Genomic DNA, 27,935 nt, shown 5'->3' with positions numbered 1-27,935 from the left:
ACAGACAGACAGACAGACAGACAGACAGACAGACAGACAGACAGACAGACAGACAGACAGACAGACAGACAGACAGACAGACAGACAGACAGACAGACAGACAGACAGACAGACAGACAGACAGACAGACAGACAGACAGACAGACAGACAGACACACACACACACACACACACACACACACACTGAGGTAATGGGGTACTTTAACCATAGTACGTGCCATCTGGACTATTACATACAAGCTATTCCTTCAACATACAACATAATTCATATCACTGATAAACATTACAAAATATAGTAAATATTAGAGCTGACAATTTCATGTCACAAAGACTGCATGTCACATACAACAACACCTATGTAAGTCATTTACATTCAATGATATGTTCCAATTCCATTGTATATTGTATCACATGCAGCAGACATAAATGTAATGATTAGGGCTGGACATTGACACAGATTACATGATTCAGTTCAGGTCTGATTCACAAGCTCTTGATTCAATTCAGTTCTGATTTTATTTTGATTCATTTGGATATTTATCAGGTACAGCATGTCAACTTTTCTTAAGAAAAAAAAAAACTTTCTCAACTGAAGCTGCAAACTATACAGAGAACCCTGTCAATAGGTGCAATATAATAATACTAAAGGTTAAAATTAGCAATAGAAACCATTAAATTCAATTGTGATTTATTTTGAAAACTGACTAGCGTACAAGGATTTAAACTGCACATAAGGCAGCTTTTAAATATCTAAGATAATTATGTTTATACTCTAATTAGTTACTGAAAAAGAAACATTTAAACAAAGCCGAGACTTTATTTCATATCAAAATCAACAAAGCTTATTGTGACTATGGGATACAAATAATGTTAAAGTTAAGTTTTGTTCATACGCCAACTGAAAACATAGATTAAAACACAGAGAGCATAGACTGATGGATACTGTCAACCCAGCCCTTTACTAATAATAAGTTATCATATATTCTGTTATTTTTCGCTCATTCTGTCATCTCAAGCTAAATTACAAGCAACAGAACAGAGAACAGATCATAAGGCATGAGCTCTGTGGGCTTCCGTATGTGAACTTCAAATCTCTGTACTGCTCAAGCATGCTGGCATTTTCATGAATTAATCACTGCTGTGTATTTCTGCAGAAGATTTCTGACGGCTTCAGTTCTGCACTGAAAATCAATGTGCTTTCAGACGGACTCCAGTTCAAGCGCTGTCCATCCGTCAAGAAACCCCTCACTTTTCCACACATATTTTTTGCGTCTGCCTTCAGTAAGGACTTTTCTCCCGTCTGTGAAGCGTGTGTGCGACAGCGCACTGATCAGGGCAGAGTGAACTTCTGAAGCAGTAAGAATGGCATGTGCAGTAGATTACCTTTCCTCTGATGGGGTAATATTTGGTCACAGGCTCTTTTTTTCATGCCATGTTTTATTCATGGCTTTGGGGAACGGCTGTGGGGGGGTTGGGCTTCTGTAATATATTGGGATTTTATTGTGCGGGGAGATTGAAAATGTTGAATTCAGATTCGGCATGTGGAAATAGGCCGTGGTTTATGTGTTTTTTGTTTTTTTTGCCTGAGGAAGGCCACTGTGGAAGCGTGAGACGAGAGAGAGAGCAACGGCAGGCAGATGAAAAGCCAGTAAAAGGTAAAACGGACCTCGTACCTGCACTCCAGCAGCATGTTCATCCAATTGGCTTTTTTGAAATTCAAATGAGGGCTGTTGAGGACCTGATAAGCACATAGAGTCAACACACACCTTAACCACTACACTCGCTCAGAATTATGGGTAATAAGGGCAGGGAATAAATATCATTATATGTGCACAAACCCACCTCTGCATGCCGAGGTGAAGTGAGTAAAACACAGGGGACAAGAGCACATGGAGAAGATTTAAAGGCACAGGTCAACCAGAAACCAAAGACATTGCCTGCTCACTCTTCACGCCGCTCGAAAAACATACAAGCAAAAAAGGAGAACATTGGCAGAAAGTTCATGCTGTTCTTCATATGCTGGTTAGGTATGTTTTGAAGCATGGCTGCTGGTTTGAGCTGGTTTAAGCTGGTCATGTGCTGGTCCTAAGCAACTAGCTCCAGCTTAGGACCAGCTTAAAACAGCTTGTTGTAAACTAGTTGTGTACTTAAAGTTTACTACTGTTATACTTAAAAGTATACTTTTATATATTAGAAAGTGGGCCAATTTAGTCCCAAGGAGTATTGAAATAGTACACTTACAAGTATACTACTAGTACACTGATATTTGTATACTTACTACATAAAGTATACTTAAAAATATACTTGAACTTTACTTAAGTATACTTACTAAAATAAACTTGAAGTATACTACTTTTTGGTAAGGGTAACCAGCATATGCTGTTTTCTTCAACAGGGTTTTTACACACAATGAAAGCATATAGTGAATATCAAAGTGTAACACTATGCCACTTTGCACTATTTTTTATCAATCCAAATAAATCCAATCCTAAATAAAAATATGGCCAGTTCATAAGACATAAAGAAACGCATACACTGCTCCTTTCAGTGGGATCAGAATTTCACTGGGGAAAAAATGCTAGTCGCTGCAGTCTTGTTGCTTTTGTTGTGTTTTTGCTGCTTTGTTTTCATTTTCTGGGTGGAAAAAAACAACAAAAAAACGTTCCCTTTAAGATGATTTGAAGATATGTAGCACTGATCCATTAGGCCAACACTATTGTTCAGAATAAATGGCCTACCAGAGCGTGTTTCTATGACAACTTTTTCCCCATATGAAGCCATTAAAAGACCTATAAACACCTACAATAGGTTAAGAGTGGAGAAAATCATCTGAATGCTGAAAAGACACAAGCACCATTAACATTAATACCCAGCGCCAGCAACGCGTGACAACGAGCTCAAATAAAGTACAGCGTGTGGCAGGAGAGGAAGTAATTTCCATTTAAATAACATTCTCTGGACATAAACTGATAATCTCCAGGCTTTATGATGTTTGTCTGCTGGATCTGCAGACCTGCGCTCTTTATGAGATAGGCTGGGACACAGAATATTGAGTAAACACACAAACAGAACCTGCGGTAAAAAAGCAAGCCGAGGTGTAAAGCGCTAGAAACTAGGACATAGGAGTTTCACACAAACACGCACACGTCTAATGAGAGAAGGGAAACAAATGAGTGTGTGGGAAACTCAGCGATTTATTCCCCTCCACCACACACACACTCAAGGAACCTGATCAATGTCTTTTGAGACCTAATCAATCGTCTTAAACCGCAGGCTAATGGGCTTAATGACCTCTTAAAATCTTCCATGGATTGAACGTTAAAATTAAGGTTATTACAGTTGCTCTACGAGGCTGAAGTAAGACCTACCAGGCAGGAGGCCGCGAGGAAGAACAAAGAGGAGGTTTATGGATGTAGTGAAGGAAGACATGAAGGTAGTCGGTCTGAGAGAAGAATGAGAGAAGGGAAACAAATGAGTGTGTGGGAAACTCAGCGATTTATTCCCCTCCACCACACACACACTCAAGGAACCTGATCAATGTCTTTTGAGACCTAATCAATCGTCTTAAACCGCAGGCTAATGGGCTTAATGACCTCTTAAAATCTTCCATGGATTGAACGTTAAAATTAAGGTTATTACAGTTGCTCTACGAGTGCAAATCATCTCCCAGAAATCATTAGTGGACGAAGCGCCACACAGAACGAGTCCTGAGGTAAAGAACATGGAAACTGCTGGGGTGAAAATGTAGCGGTCAGGTTCATTTAGTCAAGCGCTTGCACAAACACACTCCATATAGACTGACGGATTGAATGGAGTGCACGTGTAACAGAAACAAGTAACGATTTCTCTCATATCGGTGAGCTGGCATGAAAAGGAATTCAGAAGAGAAACACATAATATTCTGATAATAACAAACAACCATATTTCTCCAGTTTATTCACCTGAAGAACCACTTTTTTTCTCTATTACATCTGAGAAGCTGCAATTCCCCAACTAATTATCCCTCAATAACATGTAAAATATTTGGTTCTACCAACATTTAGCACAGTTTTAGGCTACTTGTGAAACCCCAAACTCACTTCTCCCACGGATTCTCATTAACACGCCAAGGAGAGCTTAAGTGGCTGTCAGGATTTTCAGGGAATAGCATCTATGGAACTTGGAACATTCCTTTAAAGTCCACCATTAGAGCTGTAGATGCTTGACTTCAACATTTACAACCGGCTACATATCGACACGTTGTGTTAATTCTTACAAAACAATGCACTGTACCATGCAACATGAACAGTGAGATTTAAAATATCCATCAATTATAAAATGCCCACTGATAAGATGGTCTCCTACCGAGAAATGATTGTGCTTAAATAAGAAAAGCATGGCTGCAGAGGAGAGAGAGCGAGCGTAAGGTATGCTGCACGAGGCATGTTTATTGTACTTACCCAGAAGGCTTTCACCTTGACGGACGATGACAATTAGCGATTGGATTCATCCAATCTCACATTCTGCCACATAGGCAGAAAAAAGGGGAAGCCGATGTTTCCTGAAATGGCCAATGTTCATTTGTGATGTAGCTTAATTGAAAATTGTCCTGCTAAATCGAGCATGGCGTGCGTGTGGGCCTTCGGAGAGCCTGCATTCAGCACAATCAGCACTCATTTAGTTCATGATAATTACAGCACCTTTTCTCTCTCGCTACAGCACAACCTTAAACCTACACACTGTGCTCAAAGTCAAAGAGTGCAAAACATGCAGCCTGGATGCAAACATTCACATGCCCGCACACACACACAAACCACAAAAAAACAAGGATTTTTCCCCCCTCCGCCATGATGCATATGATATACTTTGAAAAAAGTGACACTCAAAGTGTTCTGCAGTAAAACAGATATTTCAGGGATACCTCATTTTGAATAGAGTTCTGAGAATTAAGGGTGAAAGCTAATCGCTGACCATCACACCCCGAGCAGTTAAAGATCTGTCCACACTAATGGATGCAATGCATTAAAGGATTAAACTAATAGACTTATAATTTCATTTAGAATCAGGAAAAACCTTCTTTAGGAATGGGTCCTTCAATTTATGTTTATTTGGCATACTTTAATGTATTACTGCTATACATTTATATTAGTTGATTAAAAAAAACACTTAGTCACTGGGCTAAAGAGCCAATTCACTGCATGTGCCGCAATCTGATTTCCATGAAATGTAATTTTAATTGAAATTTGGCTTCAAACTTGGTCACTCCACTTAAACTGCTTTCCTTGCTTTAACCACAGGACTCAAGTAAGCCAGAGAGAGAATCCTCACACAACTCCATGCTAATTTTTTCCAGGTCAGCGCTTTTATGGTTTATATCCTTCTTGGCCAACAATAATGATGTTCTAGCAAGTCTTGCTCTTCTCAGCCCACACACTCATCACCGGCGTACCTCATGGTTCAGTGCTGGGACCCCTAATGTTTTCCATCTACACTTTTCATTTGCAATATTTTCTATACATTTCTAAACTATACTCTGCTGTGTGGACCACATGATAACTTTACAATTCCAAGACACTCTTCCTGGCTTATATGTTTGTCATAGCCACCCACTCCCCTGGAGTCTATTATCAATCAATATACACAAGCCGGATGTTATGATTAGCCTCTTCTGGCCACCCAGTCCTCCGACTCTTCAATTCTCCATCTTTACTTTTCTTTGGGGGAATGGAGATCCAATAACTGTTAGAAACAGACAACTCTCTAACCACTTCTAACATGCCACTCAAAACACAAACTATCTTATTTCCTGCAAGCTAGCATGCATGTTTTCTCATTATGTGGTGCTGTTAATTGCTTTGTGACTTTGTAATCTGTGGGTTAATTAAACCCCAGTGTGATGATTTGAAATCAAGTCCTGTTTAGACTTGCGTAGTAACATTCAACTGTTGGATAGACACGGACACACACACACACACACACACAGATACTCGGCCAGTTTTTTTGCAGGAAACGGTCAAAGAGCCAAGATCAGATTACTTTTCCTATTACTTCCTGTTTCAACAAACAGTGCTTCCTGTTTTGCTGACACTTTTTATCTAGACAGGAAAAGTCTATGGTTGTGTTCAGAGTGGAATGCTGTCACAGTGCTCACTGCATATGTGAAACAGTATGCAGCCCAGTTGTATGTTACACTGAAGTCACATGACCCTAATAAATTGCATGTTTAATCTACCGAGTTGCGTTCAGTTATATTGCAATGAGTCAATGAGATGTTCTGAATTGCAGCGCATGATATTAATTACAGTTCATTCGTCACACTATAAATTGAAGGTGAAGTGAAGCACACTGCATTGTGGGATACAATATTCCGTACAGCGTGTTTTCTGTAATTCATGCAAACTGAACATCTACATAATGTCCATACTACAAAGACTTGAGTAGTGTTATACAGTAGTGTAGTGTACAGTATAATGCCTGGTAACACTTTATTTCGATAGTCCACTTTAGACATTCTACTAACAGTAAGTAACTTTGCAACTACATGTCAACTAGCAGTTAGTAGAGTATTAGTAGACTGTCTGCTTAATATCTTCTAACACTTTCTTTGTCAACTTATTCTACTAACCCTAAACCTACCCTAACAGTCTACTCTGAGAGTTAGTAGACATGTAGTTGCAAATTAATGATAATTAGTTGACATGTAGTTGACATGTAAATAATATTAATAAAATACGTTTCTGGGTCTCAATACCTTTCATGCACAAAGTACACTTTTTTTTTTTCAAATGTGTTAATGCCCCCAATGAGCATCTCTTCTATCACATCCTATATCAAATGTGTTGAAGAGATTTTGAGGGCTGGTGTGACTCCAGAAGTGTCATTACAGCCATGGTAGTTTCACCTTTCCTTCCTCAGTGTGACAGTGAGCCGCGTCTCAACAGCGCTGAGGCAGGAGCGAGGGATTTGACTTGGAGACACACCATTTTCTCACTGTGCTTTCTCTGCTGTCAGAATGCAACCTGTGGTGGTGGTCTCCTATAAAGCACAGCATTACAGGCAGAGAGTGATGGGGAGAGACGGCACAGTGAGAGAGAGAGAGAGAGAGAGAGACAGAAAGCAGCAATACCAGATGTGCCGCTACATCCTGCCCTCTGGCTGTCAGACACATGGGAATACGACTTTCAAACCTACCCGGACACATGGAAGGTTCGCAATACAACAATTTTGAAAAAAAGAAAAGAAAGTAGACAGACAGCTACAATTAGGCAACTGAGCTGTCTGTGCTACAACAAACAGTTAAAACTAGGCCTGCATGCTTAGAAAAGAAATGTACAATTATTTCGAAAAATATCATAATATCATCAAAGATTCGAACGCAAAATGATAAACATTTCAAGCTTAAGTGTTCAATTTCTATACCATTAAGCAAAATAAATGACTGTTTCAGACAGGTTTCCTGAACACTACAATTGGTCATTACACTCTTCAGCAGAACCACCATACTTATAATTGGGACTGAAGAAAGTATTAACACAAACAAATACACACTTCAGCTTTAGCATTTTATATGACTGATATTTAGATATCAAGGTTAAACAAACAAATTAGCCTAAAATAAAATTAAAACAGCAGCTCTCATGTTCAACGGGGTGTGTGAAGTTTGTCTGCTAACAGAGAGTCACTCTTCATTAGGGATGCATCGATCCGATATCGGTATCGGCTCCGATACTGGCATTTTCTGCCGGATCGGGTATCGGTCAGATGAGACCGATCCAAATCCGATATTGTGGGTATACTATTCGGTGTTATTGTTAAGCCCCACGAAAGCACAAAAACATTATAAAGCACCATAAAGTCCAAGTGTTCTGAAGCTGTTCCGTAGTTTAATATGAGGTACAGATGAATATTTAAGTCGTTAAATTCAAGTTCACATAAACTCTTCTCTCCGCTGCGGCTGTCTGTCATCCTCCATTCAGCGTTCACACTGTGCGTCGCGTTCGGTTACGACAGTCAAGACTATAAAACTCTCTCCAAGAGCGCACAGTAACTGAAATTTAAAACTGTTCAAAGAAAAGTCTCAATAACTATCGCACATATTTAATAAACTACGCATCAATGTCTCTTTACTTTGCGCTTTGAACTTGCGCACTGTGACTCCGTGTTGCTTCAAGCACATCATTCTGTGCACGCATAAGCACTTTGTGTTTTTGTATTATAATACTTTTGCGAAATGAAAGATTATTTATAGCGTTTCTTGTTCTGTGCTATAATAGGACAGAACAAGAAAGACTATTAATAATCTAATTTATAGTTATTAATAGCCTTTCTATTAATAGCCTTATAATTGATAGATTATGATTATATGTCATAGATTATGATTGTGTTTTTTTCATTAGTTATTTTTCATTAAAATTAAGTTGTCTATATTTAGTAGACTGTGTTTAACACACAAAAGAGTGACGATCAGGTCAACACACAGAAGTATAGAAATTCTACATTGATTAAAAAAAAAAAACTGCGCTGGTATCGGATCGGATCGGATCGGAATTGGCCAATACTCCGAATTTTCTGGATCGGATCGGATCTGAAAAAATGGTATCGTTGCATCCCTACTCTTCATGAGTTTTCACACTCGAGTTCAAACCAAAGTCACACCTCTTTCAGTTGACCCAAATGTGAATTGAGTGAAACAAAGTCCGTTCTCTCTCAAATTAGATCTCTTTTAGTTGTGCTAAAGCCATCTTCAGTCTAGAAACCAGTGTGCAATAAATCCCTGATAGTCTGTGTTGACGTCTGTCTGCGTTCCGTCTGAATGGTGTTGAGCAAAGGGCACTGACTCAATTCCATCTCGAGTTCACGCTTATTTCTCCAGACATCATTATAGACGTTGCACTGACTTGTACTATGATGATTGAGGCAATGTTTGACTTCTCATTTATTTAACAGGGAATCAGGGGAAACATGATCAATTTGCTATTTTAGGGAAATGGCTTGACATTTGTACCAAATAAAAAGGCAGAGGCAGAGATGCCTGGAACATTGTCATAATGGTTTTTCTTGCACTGATAATCAGGAAACAGTCTCAACACGTGCACGCACGGGACCTGTTTTCCAATGTATGTGTGTCTACAAAAAAATAAGCAGGCATAACCTTTTCCATTCTGAACGCTCACAGCCCACAAGTTCAACAAAAAGCGAATGTTCCTGAGACAGAAGATCACTGCTGCTCTTGTTACTTTTCATTATGACAGAGATTACATTCCCATGACATCGGGAGGAACTGAATCTAGTTTTCATTTTCTGAAATCACAAATGAGATCATCTTAATATCTCAAATGTTTCTCCTACACAGCAATATGATTAAATAGAGAGCAAATGCTGAAGTCGACGGCTTCTTAGATGTTTCTCCTGACAAAAAGCCCCCAGTAATCCCACAAGTCTCTGCTAGAGTTTCAGAATGTCTCCGTCTGAACAACATTTCAATCTGTGCTCAGATTAATCAACCAATAAGAATGAAAAATTACAAATACGATAATATAGCTTTAATATCAGAACCATGTCTCCTTAGGTTGACTACCTAGTTGTTGCTCTGTTGAGTGGTATCTTATTAATAGACTTTGTAAATATTGACTAATGTTAAATGGAAAGCCTATTTGCAGTGACATTGCATGATAATATGCTTTATATCGCCAATAAGCTTTTATTTTTTTAAGCTGAGTACATGCATTTTTACGGAATTCAATGCATCTTGAACTTGTAGCCTGTTTTTCTTTTCCAGTGGCACACTGGTAATCCCAGTATGCAATTTTTATTAACTAAAAAAAAAATTATGTATGCAATTTATTATTAACTAAATAAAATGCAGGATGGGTGGTCACCCCTTGACTTCTAGAAAGCAATAAGATTAACTGGAAATAAACTGGAGATTTTTGCTGAAATTTCATGAAAAACACTCCAGTGAATCTTACATTATATCACTTTTATACTTTTATACCACTGTCTGTTACTTTGCATGTCTGAAATCAGAGCTACTGCCTTTGAGATGAATAGGAATGCTGAAGGATAGCATTCTTCTCCAGATATTTGGGACGAAACCGGAAAATTTCAAACGAGCGTGGGACGGCTCTGAGCAATAGTTTGTAACACTGTTAAGGCCTGAGGGGCGTCTGCTGAACTTGGAGCTTTCAGGAACACGGCTGTGATAGAGACACACCTAATCATGAGCTCAACACACACACAGACACGAGGCTGGGAGCTTCAGCGAGGCTTTAAGTGGAAAGAATCGGTGTGTTTGGCTTGTGCTCAGACACATACAGGTGACGATGTTCATTCAGGAAGTTACGCCTCCTCTATGTCGGCCTTTTCAAAATGCATACCCACAACCAAGATAAACTAAGCTGCCAAACATAATAATATTGATAAATGTGAAATATGCGCACGCCACGCGAGCTCCAGACAATATGGCTTAGCAGGAAACTAACCGACAGACAGAGACAGAGAGACAGAGAAAGAGAAAATATGAATTTAAACAGAGCACTCGGGCAGACTGGCACCAATCTAAATGTAATTGTGTAAATTCACCGGTTCCACTCAGTTCTCCCTGTCCGAGGTGAGATAAGCGTGTGATTGGCTAGAAGGAGATGAAAAAGCAGCGAGCGCTCCATCTAAAGCAGACCTGGAAAATGTCTTTTGCCAAAATAAAAAAAAATATATGAAAGTTCAAATGCGATTGATGGGGGAGAGGAGCTCCTGTTTGAATTTCAATCAGAGAGCGAGCGAGTGGGCCGCGCTACTGTGCCGCCACTGGGGACACGGAGCATCTCTCCGTAATGAAACCATGCATACACTCCTCTCTTTCCTCTCTCTCTTCCACTTTCCGGAAGACACTCGTCGCTCCGTGACTCCTCATACGAGCCGTATATCTGTCCTCACCGAGTCTTGCCACGTTTAATACGGAAGCCATCGAACCCGTGGAGAGAATCGCATCACAGCGCTCAAATGAAGGCACGAGGCCCTTATATGCGGTGTGACTGAGTGTTTGCTCTCGTGTGCTTCCAATTTTATAAGGGCGGTGGTATACAGCGCATGGTTTGAGCCATGATTAACATATAAACACCACACACACTTACACAGTGAGTGGCATCAATGATAGCTGCTCTGCACGCTCACTTGTTTACTTTATTTTCCAATTATGTTTCTGAAGAAGCTCCAGGCAATTATTTATGTGCAAATACAACACACTGAGAGGACAAAAACAAAACACTTTCAGTGGAGGTGTGCTGCAGCTGGAACAGGAAGATCCTTGTTTCGATGGCGCTTGTGGATCGTTATGAGACTGCAGCTGAACCCGAACCTCCATCTGTTCCGGGGGAGCCCAAAGTCTGCATTTTGGCCCTTTTTGTGTGTATTTGCACTTGTATGATCAGAGTAGGAGTGTATATATGAAATAACACCGGTGCAAACTAGGCAAAATGTACCTCCTGTATTTACACGGCAAGCGATTGTTCACTTAAAAATTGATATTTTAGGTTCCTTGCCACTGTAACCTTTGGCTTTCTCAGTTGGGCTTTAAAAGACACTGATATTCAGTAATATTATCGATTGGACTGTACTGACTCAATCAGATGAAACACAATCTGAACTGAATTGAGCTGATAGTCACACTAACATTAGCACTGTTATTGAACTGAACTGAATCAACATTGAACTCAACTGAATTGAATAATGACACTATTGTCTTCTGTAAAGCTGCTTACAAGCTGAAATGAATTTTTGTTTCATAACTGATGCATTTTACATCAACGCTGTTATTTTCATGTTTATTAAATACAGAGTTCTGGCATGACACTCTAGATGGCGCAGTCTGATAGGTCTAGAGAACTGGATATAGGAACTAGCCAGACTAATATGTAGACATGCACAGTGAGTGATACAGTACACACACTTGGCAGCCATATTGAACAGAATTAGTCATTCAGCATTCCAATGTTCACCTCGAAGGGATCTCAACAAAACACCCAAGCATAATGTTTTCCAAGTCAAACCAGTGTAAGCTGGGCCAAGTACATAACTGGCCACAGCAAGAATATAAAAAAATGGCAAAAGCCTGGTTGTTATGTCAGAGATCATGTCTATATTTAGGCAAAGGACTGTTTGCTCGGAATAGTAAAAGGTGAGGCAATGTAATCTCAATGCCTCATTCAATGATTTGCAGAGGTAGTGAATATTTGACACAGAATCCACAGAATTGTGAGATCTATATTTTATAAATATATACAGAGTTCTGGCATTAAACTCTAGATGGCGCAGTCCAATAGGTCTAGCTCAATCTGACCTGGCGACATCATTTTCACATGGCAGCTGATTGGTTCTCTCCTGTATCGGTAGTCAATGAGTTTACTGCTTAATATTCAAATACCTGGCTTTTGTTTGCTGTAGCAGTTTTGCAGCGCACTTCAGAAACCCTCCTCCTTCACCAGCTCCACCTGGTAAGGATTTGCTACTAGGTGATTCATGTATGCTATATGGGGTTATTTCATGTATGTTATATGTGCAGCAGCAGTATTTCTTACATGCTCATAGCAGCATGTTGTGGATGTATTGGCAGTAGCAAGTCTCGGTACTTGCTCTGCAGCAGCAGCAGCAGCGGAGCAGATCTATTCCGCCAAGACCAAATACATTAACATTATCATGTACATTACCATGCCAATCCCTCAGAGAGTTGTCATGACAGAACTGCTTTGAATCTGTATTGTATAAAGCGCTATATAAACAAATGTGATTAGACTTGACTCTGGCTTTCATTGTGTGGACAATAAGAGTTAAAACATTCTTTATTCTGTTCCACGGAAGAAGCAGGGTCATACAGGTTTGAAAAAAATTTAAATGTTCCTTTTTAGGTGAATGATCCCTTTAAGGGCTGTTTGCACTGACAGAAATTTGCAGACAAAGCAATCGGAAGTCTTTCCTTTTCAGGGAGCACTGGCAATTAATCAGCTAACAAGCACTAAGCGATTATTATTTTTCCTTATGACAAAATGGATCTTTTATGATACCTGAAATTTGATAGAACAAAAAATGCAAAGTGTGCATACCACTTTAATCCCTTCCACATACAGAAATGAATATGTACCAGCGGACTGACCTGCACACTTGGTTCTGGTGATGAGAGCCGGCCCGGGCTGTCCAGTTCCCCCCTCTCCCGGACGGGTCAGCAGCACTCGGATCTCATACTCCGTGTCGGGATCCAGGTGCCACAGCTTGTAATTGGGCGAGTTGACGGCGTGGGTCTCTGTCCAGCTTCCAGATGTCATCCTGTACTCCACCTCCTTCAGGATGATGGGGCCGTCCCCGAATATGGAGTTAGCGTTCAGCTGGATTAGCAGGTATGTGGGCCCGACACCCAGCAGCTGAGGTGGAGCAATGGGTCTCGGGGGCTCTGGAAGAATAAAGACACATCTCACCAAACTGTTTCATAAAGACCAAGCTTAATATAATCAGTTTATTGATATTTTCTCAATGACATTTTCTCAAAGTAGAATCAAAAATTAAATACTTGAGTCGATCTAATTAGTTCAATTACATTAATAGTTGCATGCAAGAGCCATATTTTACACATTGTATTGAAGATAACGCATTACAAGTAACGTCTCGGGTTACTTGACTATAACCCTGTTCCCTGAAAAAGCGGGAAGGAGATGCTGCGTTCAATAACGCTTATGAGAACATTCTTTGTTCGACCGGTTGTGAAGAATGTGTGTCAAATAGAATTGGCTTAAATAACCTCGGTAGGTGACCCTATCAAAAGCTACTCGAGATGCTGCGTTCAATAACGCTTATGAGAACATTCTTTGTTCGACCGGTTGTGAAGAATGTGTGTCAAATAGAATTGGCTTAAATAACCTCGGTAGGTGACGTCATTAATTACACGCACCTGAGAGGTTATAAATACACGTGAAATGGACACATCCTCAGGTTCACCTTTGTCTGAAAGGACGTCCGGGCACGCCTACAGTGTGGCATTGAGGCGCAGCATCTTGTTCCCGCTTTTTCAGGGAACAGGGTTACAGTCAAGTAACCCGAGACGTTCCCTATCAAAAGCTACTCTCGATGCTGCGTTCAATAACGCTTATGGGAACGAGAATACCAACTCCGCCGTACTGCAAGTGTCTGGACCCCCCAAGGTTGTGTAGTGTGTGCGCACAAGCATTGAAGAGGTCTCACACATGACTCTGGGATGTTGACTCAAGGACCCGTGAGCCCGGAGTAGCACGGACATCCAAATGATAGAATCTGACAAATGTGTGCGGAGAGGACCAGCCTGCCGCATCACACACTTACTGCAAGGGAACACCTCTTGCTAAAGCCATAGAAGATGCAACCCCCCTGGTTGAATGGGTCCTAACTCCTAGAGGCGAAGCTTGACATGCGCCTCGTAGGCTAGGGCAATAGCATCCCTCACCCAATGTGACATAGTTTGCTTAGTGGCAGCTGCCCCCCGTTTGCGGCCCCCATAGCATATGAAAAGCTGCTCCGAATTACGCCACTGGCTGGTGCAGTGGACGTAAACCTGAAGAGCACGTACTGGACACAGTAAGTGAAGTCTTTCCTGCTCCGGTGTCGTGAACAGCGGAGGGCAGAAGGCTTCAAGAACAAAAGGATGTTTGGTCGAGAATGGAACTTTCGGAAAAGATAATTAGGGTGAGGATGCAAAATAGCTTTGACCAGCCCAGGGGCAAAGTCTAGGCAGGATGGCGAGACTGACAGAGTTTGCAAATCCCCAGTTCTCTATAGTAATAGCCATTAGAAAAATCATCTTTAGGACCAGAAACTTGACAGGTGCTGACTCTAGTGGTTCGAAAGGGGTGTCGACCAGACCCTCAAGCACTATAGCTAAGTTCCATGAAGAGACTTTCGCTCTAGTGGGCGGCCTTAACCGCTTGGCTCCATGAACGAAGCAGGCGACTAAAGGGTGCTTTCCCACAGAAACCCCATCAATCAGAGCATGGCAAGCTGAAATGGCGGCCACATAGATTCTGAGAGTACCAGGACATGTGCCTGAGGACAGTTTCTCTAGAAGAAACTCCAGCACTGGAACAATTTGGCAGTGAACTGGGTCTGCATGGTGCGTCATACACCATCTTTCGAAAACACGCCATCTGAGGGCATAACTTCTTCTAGTGGAGGGAGCCCTAGCACTTAGAATAGTCTGTATTACATCGGCTGGAAGCCCAGCATCAATTAGTCGGTCCCCCTCAGAGGCCAGATGTGAAGGTTCCAGAGCTCGGGCCGGGGATGCAATACTGTCCCCTGTGCCTGAGACAGAAGATCTCTCCTGACCGGAATAGCCCACGGCGAGCCATCGAGGAGGGATATTAAATCTGAGAACCACACTCTGGTCGGCCAATGAGGCGCTATCAGTAAGAGGCGAGACCCTTTTTGACAGACCTTGGCTAGGACTCCCGGGAGCAGAGCGATCGGAGGAAATGCGTAAAGACACAGTCTGGCCCACATATGGGCCATCGCGTCCAGACCCAGGGGAGCTGGAGGAGTCAGAGAGAAGTAGAGGGGACATTGTGCTGTCTCCTGTGAAGCAAAGAGGTCCACCTCTGCTTCGTAAAATCTTTCCCAGATTTGACTGACTACTTCGGGGTGGAGTTTCCATACCCCATGTGTCACAGCTTGTCTGGACAGCAAGTCTGCTCCCACATTCATATGCCCCGGAATGTAAATCGCTCTGAGGGACAGGAACTTGTCCTGTGCCCAAAGCAGAACCTGCTGCGCTAGCTTGTTCAGGCGGCGCGACCGCAGTCTGCCCTGGCAATTTATGTAAGAGACTACCGCCGTGTTGTCTACCCGCACTAGGACATGGTAGCCTTTTAACTGCTGGAGGAAGTATTTCAGGGCCCGAAATACAGCCATCATTTCGAGTCAATTGATGTGCCATTCGAGAAGATGACCTCTCCAGATCCCTTGGGCTGGACGGCCATCTAAGACTGCACCCCAGCCCGTGAGGGAAGCGTCTGTCGTTAGCATCTTGTGACGACAACACGGACCTAGAGTGGGACCCAAAGTCAGAAACCGGGGTCTGAACCACATAGAAAGGGTACCAAGCCCCTGGCGCGTAACCCTTATTTGCCTCTGGGGATTGACCCTTGGATGAAATTCCCTGGCTCTGAGCCACAACTGAAATGGTCTCATATGCAGGAGACCCAAAGGTATCACCATGGATGCAGCTGCCATGAGACCTAGAACCCTTTGAACATAATGAACTGTAACTTTCTGGCCTAGCCTGATGTTCTTTAGGGTGTCTAGAATGGATTCGACGCGTGCAGGAGACAGCTGTGCCCGCATCGTGATCGAATTTCATACAAAACCCAAATACGTTGGTCTCGAGCAGGAGAGAGAACGCTTTTCTTGGCGTTGAGTCTCAACCCCAAGGATTCGAGATGAGCTAGGACGACATCCCGATGTCGAAGCGCTAGCTCCCGAGACTGAGCCAAAATCAGCCAGTTGTCTATGTAATTTAAAATGCCCTGGAGTCGTAGAGGAGCCAGAGCTGCATCCATGCATTTTGTGTATGTGCGGGGTGACAAGGCTAGGCCGAACGGAAGAACCCGATACTAATAAGCTTCGCCCCCGAAAGCGAACCTCAGGAACTTCCTGTGTTGTGGCAAGAACTCTATGTGAAAGTATGCGTCCTTGAGATCGATAGTCACGAACCAATCGCCTGATTGGATCTGAGACACAATCATCCTGATTGTCAACATTTTGAACTTGTATGTTCTGAGGTTGCGGTTCAACCCACGAAGATCTAAAATTGGACGCAACCCCCCATCTTTCTTGGGAACCAGAATATACCGGCTGTAATAGCCTGACTCTCTGTCTGGCAGGGGAACACGTTCTATGGTCCCTTTGTCCAGCAGAGCTTGCAATTCCCGTGTCAACAAATGCGCTCGTTCCGGCTTCACGGAAGTGGAGACCACGCCGTTGAAACGCGGAGGACGATAAGTAAACTGAATCCTGTAGCTTTTCTCTACAGTCCTTTCTACCCATGGATAGATATTTGGCAGTAGCTTCCACGCTGCCAATTTCTCTGAAAGGGGCACTAATTTTGACACTTCGCTTTGTTGGGAGGATGTTAGATGTCCGGCGTCCTGAAAAAGCGTATGAGGCAGGGCACAACCGAACACGTAACATTTCGCTGGAGGCCGCTGCTCCCCGAAACACCAGTAATGGCGGAGATTTTACAGCAGTCCCCTGAGGGTGCCAGGAAGGAGCCTCTAGTCTCTGTTGGAACTTCACGCGCCCCTCCCCGGACGCACCAGTCTCAGGACTTTATCTTTGAGGAGATGATGCTACTCAGGTCCGACCTCTTAGAGGCGGTCTGAGAAGTACGGCGGGCCGCTCCCCAGTCTCTTCGAGGGGGCGCACGACTCGCCACACTTTCCTTCTGAGCCTCTCGTCTCAGAGAAACTGGACCAGGTCGGGACTGGGTGGCTGACAGTCAAATAGGAAGGAAGGCGAGACGGGGGCATCAAGGAGGAATGCTCGGTCCCTCTCCTTGATGCCCGTGAGGTTGAGCCACAGGTGTCTCTCCGTGGAGACCATAGCAGCCATAGAACGGCCGATGGCACGGGCCGTCTGCTTAGTCGCACGGAGGGACAAATCTGTGGCCCGGCGAAGTTCTGAAAACGCCTCTTCATCGATGGTCCCGTCTGTGCTCAAGTCATTCAGCAGGTCAGCCTTGTACACCTGCAAAACCGCCATGGTGTGCAGGGCAGCAACAGCCTGACCCGCTGCTTGGAAAGCTTTCCCCACCAGCGAAGATGTCAGTCTACAAGGCTTGGTGGGGAGCACAGGTTTCCTTAAGGATGATGAGCTCCCAGGGGAGAGATAGCCCGCAAGCGTCTCTTCCACCTGGGGCATAATCATGTAGCCCCGGGACGAACAGGGCTTACTCCATGAACGAGTTACCTCGTCGTGGAGGTCAGCAAAGAAGGGGAGAGACTGTCGCTGAGGCCCCTCCTCCGGCCACCTGACAGAAATCTGTCATCCAGTTTCGAGCGCCTGGGGGCCTCCTGCTCCTGCGGCCAGTCTAGCTTTAACCTTTCGACTGCTCGAGTTACCACCTCAAGTAACTCCTCATACGCTTTAACATCGCGAGAGGAGCGTTCTGAGGTGGCGCTCTCGATCTCCGCAGAAGCAAGAGATGAAGTATCCTCCGCCCGTTCTGAAGAAGTGCCGGGGCGCGCTTCAGAGGCGGGCGCGAGGACCTCGCAATCTGGCGAGAGCGCGAGAGAAAGGGGCGGACCTATCCCACGCGCCTCAGCCAGATCGACACGCGACCCCCAGGAACTTAACGAGGGAGCGGCGGCTCGTTAGTCTCTAAAGAAAGCAAGCCGTGCGCAAAGCACTTTGATTGGCAAAAGATCGCAGTGCTCGCATTCTTCCTCGAGCCCGAGGGCAGCTTGTTCATCCCCCAAACACTCGAAGCAAAAATTATGCGGATCATTGTCCGAGATGAGCCTCTGACAAGGAGGCACTCATCTCTTTTCAGACTCCGACATAATGAGTGAGTAATGCTTTCTTTCTTTCTCTTTCTTTCTTTTCTTTTTAAACTGCAATGCAGCAGGGAAAAACACTTGTTTCTCACAAACACACACACACACAATACGGTCCTTGAAGACAAAGAAACCTGAGGATGTGTCCGTTTCACATGTATTTATAACCTCTCTGGTGCGTGTAATTAATGACGTCACCTACCGAGGTTATTTAAGCCAATTCTTGGCGTGTTTGACACACATTCTTCACAACCGGTCGAACAAAGAATGTTCTCATAAGCGTTATTGAACGCAACATCGAGAGTAGCTTTCGATAGTGAACATGAGTTACGTAGTCAGATTACTTTTTTCATGTAACTAGTAAACTAACAGATTACTTTTCAAATGAACAACAAAATATCTGTTACTTTTTCAAATAAGTAAAGCAAGTTACTTTGCTTTCCCATATATTCACAGCTCTCCTGTCCCATGTTGAGAGAAATCAGGAGTGAGTTACAGAGGTAGAGCCACTAACTTCAGCCTAAAGGCCCGTTCACACCAAGGACGATAACTATAAAGATAACGTTAAAGATACAGTGCAAAAAATCATTCTCAATATTAAAGAATAGCAGAGTCCACACTACAGCTATAACGATAAAGGCACAGAGAAACGATATAGTTGGAATTATAGAACGATTTTTCTCCAGCTGATGAATGATAAAAACATTGACACCCAATCAGAATCAATCCTGCTATAACGAACTCGAGAATTTAAAGCGACGGATGAGCGTGCACTGAGAATAAACAGACAATATAGTTCGCTGGTGTGGACGCTAATATCGTTATCTTTATAGTTATCGTTCTTGGTGTGAACAAGGCTTAAGGCTTATTCATTTCAGTTTTGGTGTGGAAGTGCCTTTACAGTTGTCAAAAAATATAACTTCTGGGGTTTTTGTTATTAAAAACCCAATAAGCAAGCCCAGCCCAGGTGACAAAAAGTAATGCAATAGTAACACAATGCATTACTTTCCATCAAAAGTAACACAATTAGTAACATTTCATGGAGTAACGCAATATTGTAATGCATTACTTTTAAAAGTAACTTTCCCCAACACACCTTACATTGAATTTTTATTGCCATTTTCCACATTCTCTCTTAGCATTACAAATAAATGTGCACTTTTAATACTTGTGTAAATGACTTTGATGTTATGATTGGCCAACCTCTTTGCATGTGACTTGAGTAACAGCATCTTGTTGTGCAATATTGCTGCTGAATATTAATTAGGTGTTATGTAAATATGGGCGGTCACATGTTAATGAGCTCACAGTTTCTGAAAGAGTTGTTTTTTTCCAGTTTATTTTATTTAAACGAGTTATGTTTTCCATTAAATGAGCCCTTCAGAATCTTAACACAGTGTTTTCATTTTAACAAATTTGTAATTAACATTAACGTTCACAGTAAGCACAATACTGCAGTGCAAAAATCATGCACAAATCAACAGGCAAAACATAACGATACTGCAGATGCACACGCAAATGGCCGCACTATTACACCGCACCAGACAATCCAGATGGTCCTTTAGTAACTGTGTGCATGTTTGCCGATACATTTGGCTAGACAGAAAAGCAGAGACATCTCATCCGCTCATAAAACAAGTTAGTCATCTATTTTTTACACGAGGGGAAAAACAGAGAGCATGATGTGGTTTTTCTGTGTGAGATCCTCCACAGCAGATCTTCACATGTCGAGATGCTCTCTGAGAGTCCGGACACTGCTGATGACTCTGTGGTTATAAATAAATCATCCAGGATGGAGCGCAGAAGTGCCGTTCACTTCAGAACAGCATCAGTACACGCTGAAACTGGTTTTGGTGGCACATAAATGCTCCATAGCGCTGATACCTAATGAGTTCCTCATCAGCATCACATTCATCTTGGTGCGGCGTTTAAAGCTGCGAGACCGTCCACCAGAGCGACAGACAGCTCAAGCTGAGAGATGCTGTTTAGCGCGGGACGATCAGATGGAGACACACTCTCTCTTTCCACCCCAGATGGCTCCTGAACTCTCTATTTGTTTCAGCTAATTAAGCAGCCCACATGAAGCACAGCAATAACACAAACCAACACGTCAATCACGCGCCTGTTGCTTATTCCTGCATGTCCAGAAACGCCTATATGACGCACGATGAGCAGATGCGGTTCTCAAACTCACACATGTGGTTAAGTATATACCAGTCACGGACAGGACCTTCTGTGCTCTTAAGAAGATTTAGCTGGCAAGGGAGTGTGCATTGTATAACGTAAATGTATTCATAAAGAAATTAAAACATTTTTATTCAGCAAGGATGTATTAAACTGATCTGAAATGCTTGTAAAGACATTTATAATGTTACAAAAGTTTATATTTCAAATAAATGCTGTCCTTTTGCACTTTCTATTCAATGTGAATCCTGAAAAATAAAACGTTTCCACAAAAATATTGTGCAGCACAACTGTTTTCAACATTGATAATAATCAGAAATGTTTCTTGAGCAGCAGATCAGCATATTAGAATGATTTCTGAAGGATCATGTGACACTGAAGACTGGAGTAATGTTTATTTGTGTTATAAGATGTGTTTGCACCTTACGTATCTCTCGCAACGCTTATTTAAAAATGTATTGCATCAAATGTTATCACTATAATCAGCAGCTGCAGAACGTTGTTGAATTCTCTGAATAAATGTGTCGTTGCTCGGAGTGTTTAAATTCCTGTAAATGAGCGACCTGTGTAATGCGGTTTATGTCTTAATGGAATAAAGGAATGGAAGGAAGGAATGAGAGTTAATTGATTTATTTTGTGTTCCTGCAGGAGGAGGTGCTACTATCCATGTGCAATCAGAGCCGGCAGATTTTAATACTGTAATCTGATTCCTGTGTGTGTTGTGTTGAGTTGTGTTGTGTGTGTGACACCACTAACAGCAACACTGCAAAATTACATTTCACCAAGTAATCCAATCACAATGGCACTGATGCACAAAAGTGATGTCCTGGCAGAGCCACACACACACACACACACACACAGAGATCTTTCGTGTTGTCTTGTCTTGAGTCGTGTGATGACATCACCTCTGTAAACTGCACTTTTATTTCTTGTGTATTATTTTAAATGTGACATTTACCGGAGCGAGCTGGTTTTGTCAATCACTCACTGACATATAACACTTTACCCTTTCCAGCCGGTTATTACAGCGTCCTGGTGAAGCGCCAAACCTGTCAAGCACATGTCTGGGTCATATTTCACCCCGAAATCAAAAGAATGAAATCAAGAAATGTTTTTCTTGCTCTTGTGCTATCATTCTGTACAGGAAATGCTGTTGAATGTTTTTATCGAATGCAGTGACTTTTCAGGGCCACCGCGTGTCTTCAGTAGATGCCTGTCCATATCTGCATATGCCAAGGTTTTTAGAACGTTGTTCTCAGTCTAGTTGAGCCACTCAATCTGTTGTCTTGGACATGGATGATACGCTGCCTTCTATGTGATGTAAAAGATGCTATTTATTACTGTGTCCATCAACGGAGCACATAAAACACCGTGCTACATCTGCCTTTTTACTACTAATGAAGTGGCTCCGGGACTAAAGTCGCATCAAATATGCATTAATGTGTACGGCTGCGCTTATTTGCTGGGTTCCTCAGAAAACAAAGCGTCTGAGGGCAGAAGGGGCTTTTTAAGAAGAGCAAAGAGCCCCATTTGTTTGTGCTTGAACCTGCAGATGAACGACATTCATCTCAATTCATTAGAGCCAGTGACATTCGCTCTCAAACACACACAAACAGACAAACACGAGAAGAGTGCTTTTAGTGCACTAGTGTCTAAATTGGCGAGCGAATGGAGCAGTGTTCGTACATTAGCTGAGAGCGTCTGTGTGATTTGTTTGATGCTTCGGTGGCAGGTCGAATCAGGGTTATTAAACTGTCACTAGTTTTAGTTATATATTCAAGATTTTAGAATTGATATAATTTTTATTGTGTTTCAGAAAGTCAGTAGCAACTAAACAAGCTTTTTCAGTGTAGTTTGTACATCTTAGATTTTTTGACAGAATATGCCAAAAGTGCTTTGTGTGTGAGATTCATTTAAAAAAAAAAAAAGAAAATTTCCCCCTCAGGCCATCCAAGACGTAGATGAGTTTGTGTCTGTACTGAAACACATCTGGAGAAATTTACATCACTTGCTCATCAACTCATTTTAGTGTTTAGTTTTACTTACATTTATTAATAGGCAAAAACATACAGATTTTTAATTTAGCTGATTAACAATAATGTCCTTATAGGTTGAACAGGGGCTTCACCACCGTTAATTTGAACCGAATGAAATCCAGCACTGAGAGCGAGACGGTGAGCGTGACTCTGTTTTTGTCAGGTGTCACTGGCTGTTTCATGCGGGTCATCCATCATGTGTGTCTGACATGAGCGAATGATAGTGATGTGCCCTGCTGTTACCCTTCCTTAAGCTCTGTCTCATCTGTCTTTCCCTCACGCACACACGCACACACACATGCACACACGCAGACTCACTCACACACACACACGCACGCACACGCACGTAGACACGCGCACACACTCACACACGCACAGACACACACACACTCACGCACACACGCACACACACGCCTAGACTGCTGAACACTGTCATCACGCAATTGGAAAATGCACTTGCCCTCGACTCACCGTCTTAAAGTCAGAGAAATAATCTTTTTCTTTGTCATTTATTTCACACACGCAGGACCTGGCAGGGTCGTGTTTGATCAAAGCAAGGCCGGGTTAAAAAAGAAGAGGTAAAGGAAGAGTGAGAGAGAGATAAAGGGAAGGAGAATATGTGAGGGAGGAAATATTTCCTGTGGGAAGCGTCACAGCTTTTTTATTGTGAAGTTTTGATGGGGCTTGTGAAGGGAGAGAGATGACAGCAGCGGAGCGGAATATGGATCAGGGACACGGCCATCTAACACCTGACGGACAGCGTTAGACAGACTGATCCCTGTCTATTGCACATCAGTCTGTCTCTCTCTCTCAGCGCTGACAGATGTGTAACCACCTCTTCATGTGCCGTCACCTCTCACACACTCGGCTTTTAGGTGTGCATTCAGCCTCCAAAACTAACACTCATCAAGCTTCAAATCTGACTCAATGCAAGCAACGTCTGACCCCTAATCAAAGTCTAACTCACAATATAAGTGTAACGAATTAGTCCACTGAAGGCGAGTGTAGTGAAGAACCCAAGTGCAGTTTATTTACAGGTGATCCAAACATCCAAACAATAATCCAAACAGACTTGACTAGAAACACAGACTTGACTTGACGAGGCATGACAAGGCAGAGATACATGAGGGCAAGGGAAGCATGACACTGACAGCATGAAACAATTACAAAATAAAAGACATGGAAAACATGAACATGAAACAAAACCCAAACACCAAACCCCACATTACAATAAGTGACATCTGACACCAGAAAAAAAAAGAAAAAACTTTAAGTTTGGGGTCCGTAAGATTGATTGATTTACCCTAGTGGAAAATAAATATACTTAAATGTATTTTATTTCATGCTAGGTATACTACAAACACATTTACATGTTACAATTGTACATTTACCCTACAATTGTACTTTTACTATACTAAACTGGTAAACTTACAGTTTTTTTTTAAATTGCTTAGACACTAAAAGTGATACTTGAGGCCCACTTAGTGGAACCATTCTGTCATATACCTAATCTTTAGACCAAGTCTGCAAAACTATAAGCATTACATGCTTTAAACTCGCTATGTGGCTAATTATTTTGTTTGTGTGTAGAGTTAATATGCAAAAATAAAATTTTTAGAAGAGTTAAAACAGTTTTCAAAGATGTGTTTGCTTTTGCAAGATGTGTGTGTGTTTTGTGGTTCTGTGTGTAGAGTTTTGAGAAACGGAGCCATAGTTTCAAAAACGGTGTGTAAGCATTTTGAAAAAAAGCTGTGAAGTCTGCTAAACTGGAACAATTAATTTTATGTTTAATGCACTTTAATTGTGGGGAAGTAGTGCTGAAGTCCATCTAAAGATATACTGAAGTATATTTGATTGTGCTGAAGTGGAACTATACTTCAGGTGCACTTTAAATATCTTGCATTTAAAGACCGATTCAAAGATCATACAATCTTCATCAATAGTGACATTAAAACACATTTTCAGCTTGACATTAAGAAATATGCATTGTGCAATAAATAAAGTTTAATTATAATATTTATATCAGTAAGTGTCAAGCGATATGTCAGTAAATATGTTAACAGATTTGAACTATATTTAGTATGAAATAAATGCATTTTAAATACATTACTTTTTTACTACGGTATTTATTTATTTGAAAAAATGTATGCTTTTATTCAGCAAGAACTCATTAAATTAAGCGAAACTGACAGTAAAGACATTTATAATGCTACAAAAGATTTTAAATAAATGCTGTTCTTGTGAACTTTCTATTCATCACGGTTTCCACAAAAATATTGGGCAGCACAACTGTTTTCAACACTGATAATAATCAGAAATGTTTCTTGAGCAGCAAATCAGCATATTATAATGATTTCTGAAGATCATGTGACACTGAAGACTGGAGTAATGATGCTGAAAATACTGATTTGGTCACAGGAATAAATTACATTTTACAGTATATTCACAAAGAAAATAGTTATTTTAAATTATAATAATATTTCACATTATTACTGCTTTTACTGTATTTTTGATTAAATAAATACAGCCTTGGTCAGCAGAAGAGAATTTTGCCAAAAAAAAAAAAAATCTTGCTGAGTGATACTGAAGCGCTGAATAATTGTGGCCAAATTCAGCTTTGTGAGAATTGATGAATATTTACAGCCGTCTTTGGCAGGTTTGGCTAAATGTTTACTTTAGATCCAGAATGCAAGTGAGAGCATGAAGGGTATATTTGGTGAAACTGAATGAATCATTGATGCGTATCCCCGACAGGAAGCCGATGCATGTGACATTAATGAAAAGCAGCCCTGTTCTGTTCTCCATTCTCTCAGATTTCAGAGTTGTTGACATTTGGGCTCTTTTGGTTTGTTTGCGTTTGTTGTGTGCGCTCATCATCAGGAAGCATCAGCCGATCGCGCTTCATCAAACTTTAACGATCTGTCTTTGAGCTCGTGCCGTGGAGGCAGCGCTGGAGTCTTTAAAATCTGCCTCGTTTCAACTTCTGATCTCTGGCTGTCTCTCTAGGCGTATTTACCAGCAATCAGCCGGCGTGTTTACGACAGGGAGCCGCGCACGCACAGGAGGGTGACAGCCTGTTATCTAGTCATTAGAAAATCACAAGTAGCTCCATATCGCTCTCACGTCTCTCTCCGACACAAACACACCTGCATCTGAGAGAAATCTGTGGAGGTTTCTGTGGGTTTGACCCGTGTGGGTCTGCTGATGGGTGACTCCTCAACCTCTGGCTGTATAGGTTTCTTGATTTGACTACATGGTTCTTTGAGGATTAAAAATTTTGTTTTTGATGTTCTTCAAATCAGTCATTTACAGGGATTCCCAAACATTTTTGCCAGCCAAACTCCTTGCCAGAAGTAAAATATTTACTTGAAGTTAATATTTGTTCAGAATTCTGTGATGTTGGTTCATGGTCACATGACATGCAAGAAAACAGATAAAATATTAAATACAGTTTTTAGTGTTTTATTTTGTTTATATATTTTTATGTTTGATTGTTTATATATAGGCTGCACAATTTGGTCAAAAAATTATATTGTGATTACTAGAGCCCGACCGATATGTTTTTTTGGGGGCCGATGCCGGTACCGATATTAGGAAGTACAAAAAGGCCTATATTGATATATCGGCCGATATTCTTTATGTGTAGGCTATATTGTAGTACAGTATAGTCAAAAGTTTGGACACACTTCCCATTCGTGTGCCCAAACTTTTGACTGGTACTGTATATAGAATACAGTATATACATAAACAGAATATATATATATATATATACATAAACATTTTTTGCAATGATAACTCAAATGTGGTGATCAAACACTTACAATGATGTGACAACTATGTAATGGAGGCAGGGCATTTAATAATTTAACAACAGTTTATTCAAAATGAGTCTGACATCGGTGCACTTAACAGTAAACTTCACTTCACTTCACAAAAAACACAAATAGAACAAAATATATATAACTTGAATTAAGAAAATAAACAAGGTAACTGTTGTAGGGCAAGCAAGCTATACTGCCAAACCAACAGGGGCAGGTTTATGCAGGAAGCACAGCTTTGCTAAATGTAAACATCTAAAATTAATAAATAATAATAATGAATAATATTTTTTTCACAGATTCTCTGTTGTGTATTTTCTGGTAATCAAATAAACATGAGGATTCTTATTTAAATAGTATTTTGCAGTTTAACATTCACAGACACTAGTCTATATCGCGATTTGATGTAAGTGTACTGACCTGTTTTTAATTTATTCATCAAAAATAAGACAAATTCAATGAAATTCCGCATTATACAGTAAATTCCGTTTTTATGACTGGATTCCGTGCTTCTGTCCGCATTTTCTGCATCGTGGAAATCACAGGGCCCTACTAATGTAGCAAACGAATATGATAAGCTCATTGTGAGAGAAAGACTGGGACATTGTTGTTTATTTACTTTAGCATGGAGTCTCTCCAACTAGGTGACAACATAGCGTTAAATCACCATTCAACAGACTCAAGCCACCACAGCACTGCCGTCCTATTATTGGACTGCAGAAAGATACTAACTTTTCAATCTGCTACGTTACTGACTGTCCTGACAAACTATGCTGACACACCGTGTCTGGGCTGCAACAGGATGCAACAAAGAGACCTTTGAAAATCATTTGAACTTTGTGTCAGTACGTCATACATAGAACGAGGCATCAGTTTACTGTCGGGATTTGTCGCGTCGCATCCAGTGTTGACAACATCACTGATTATAATGGGTTCTATTCACTCATTATATATAGATCAGTGGTTCTATTGTATTTTGTCGCGCCGCGCGCGTCCAGTGTAGACACCCAGTTAGGAAATGTGATGTGACCGATGTGACAAGCATTAGTTTTGGGCCGCAGCGCGGCCGGTATAAACACCAGCATTGACTGAGTGGCCGCGATCAGCTCCGGTGGCCGTGGAGCCGTAATGCGCCGCAGATGCGTGCAGTGATGCACAGATCAGCTCTAACGTCACTGAATCTGCAGTTAAAAATGAACCATATATTCATCATATCATCATGCAAAACTAAGAATTAGAATCATTGTAATGTGACGATCAAATATAGGTGCGGGTGGGTGGGTGGTGGACGGATAATTTATTTGAAGCAGTGGACTCGGGTGAAGTTTGAGCTCATCCGCGCATCTCTACACTAC

General features: G+C 41.6%; 1 protein-coding gene across 1 annotated transcript in view; it reads right to left on the bottom strand.

The window, feature by feature from the left end:
• The window catches only part of LOC107740530 (receptor-type tyrosine-protein phosphatase kappa-like), a 142,709-nt gene that overhangs the window by 23,540 nt on the left and 91,234 nt on the right, over window positions 1–27,935 (bottom strand). The window contains exon 8 of the mRNA XM_016552979.1: window positions 13,124–13,417. Coding sequence (XP_016408465.1) covers window positions 13,124–13,417 — 294 coding nt within the window. The remainder of the gene's footprint in view (window positions 1–13,123; window positions 13,418–27,935) is intronic.

The sequence above is a fragment of the Sinocyclocheilus rhinocerous genome, unplaced genomic scaffold, assembly GCF_001515625.1.
Source record: "Sinocyclocheilus rhinocerous isolate Xijiao unplaced genomic scaffold, SAMN03320098_v1.1 scaffold1246, whole genome shotgun sequence".
Lineage (NCBI taxonomy): Eukaryota > Metazoa > Chordata > Actinopteri > Cypriniformes > Cyprinidae > Sinocyclocheilus > Sinocyclocheilus rhinocerous.
The sequence above is the reverse complement of the archived record's forward strand: the minus strand, read 5'-3'. Positions and strand labels throughout refer to the sequence as shown.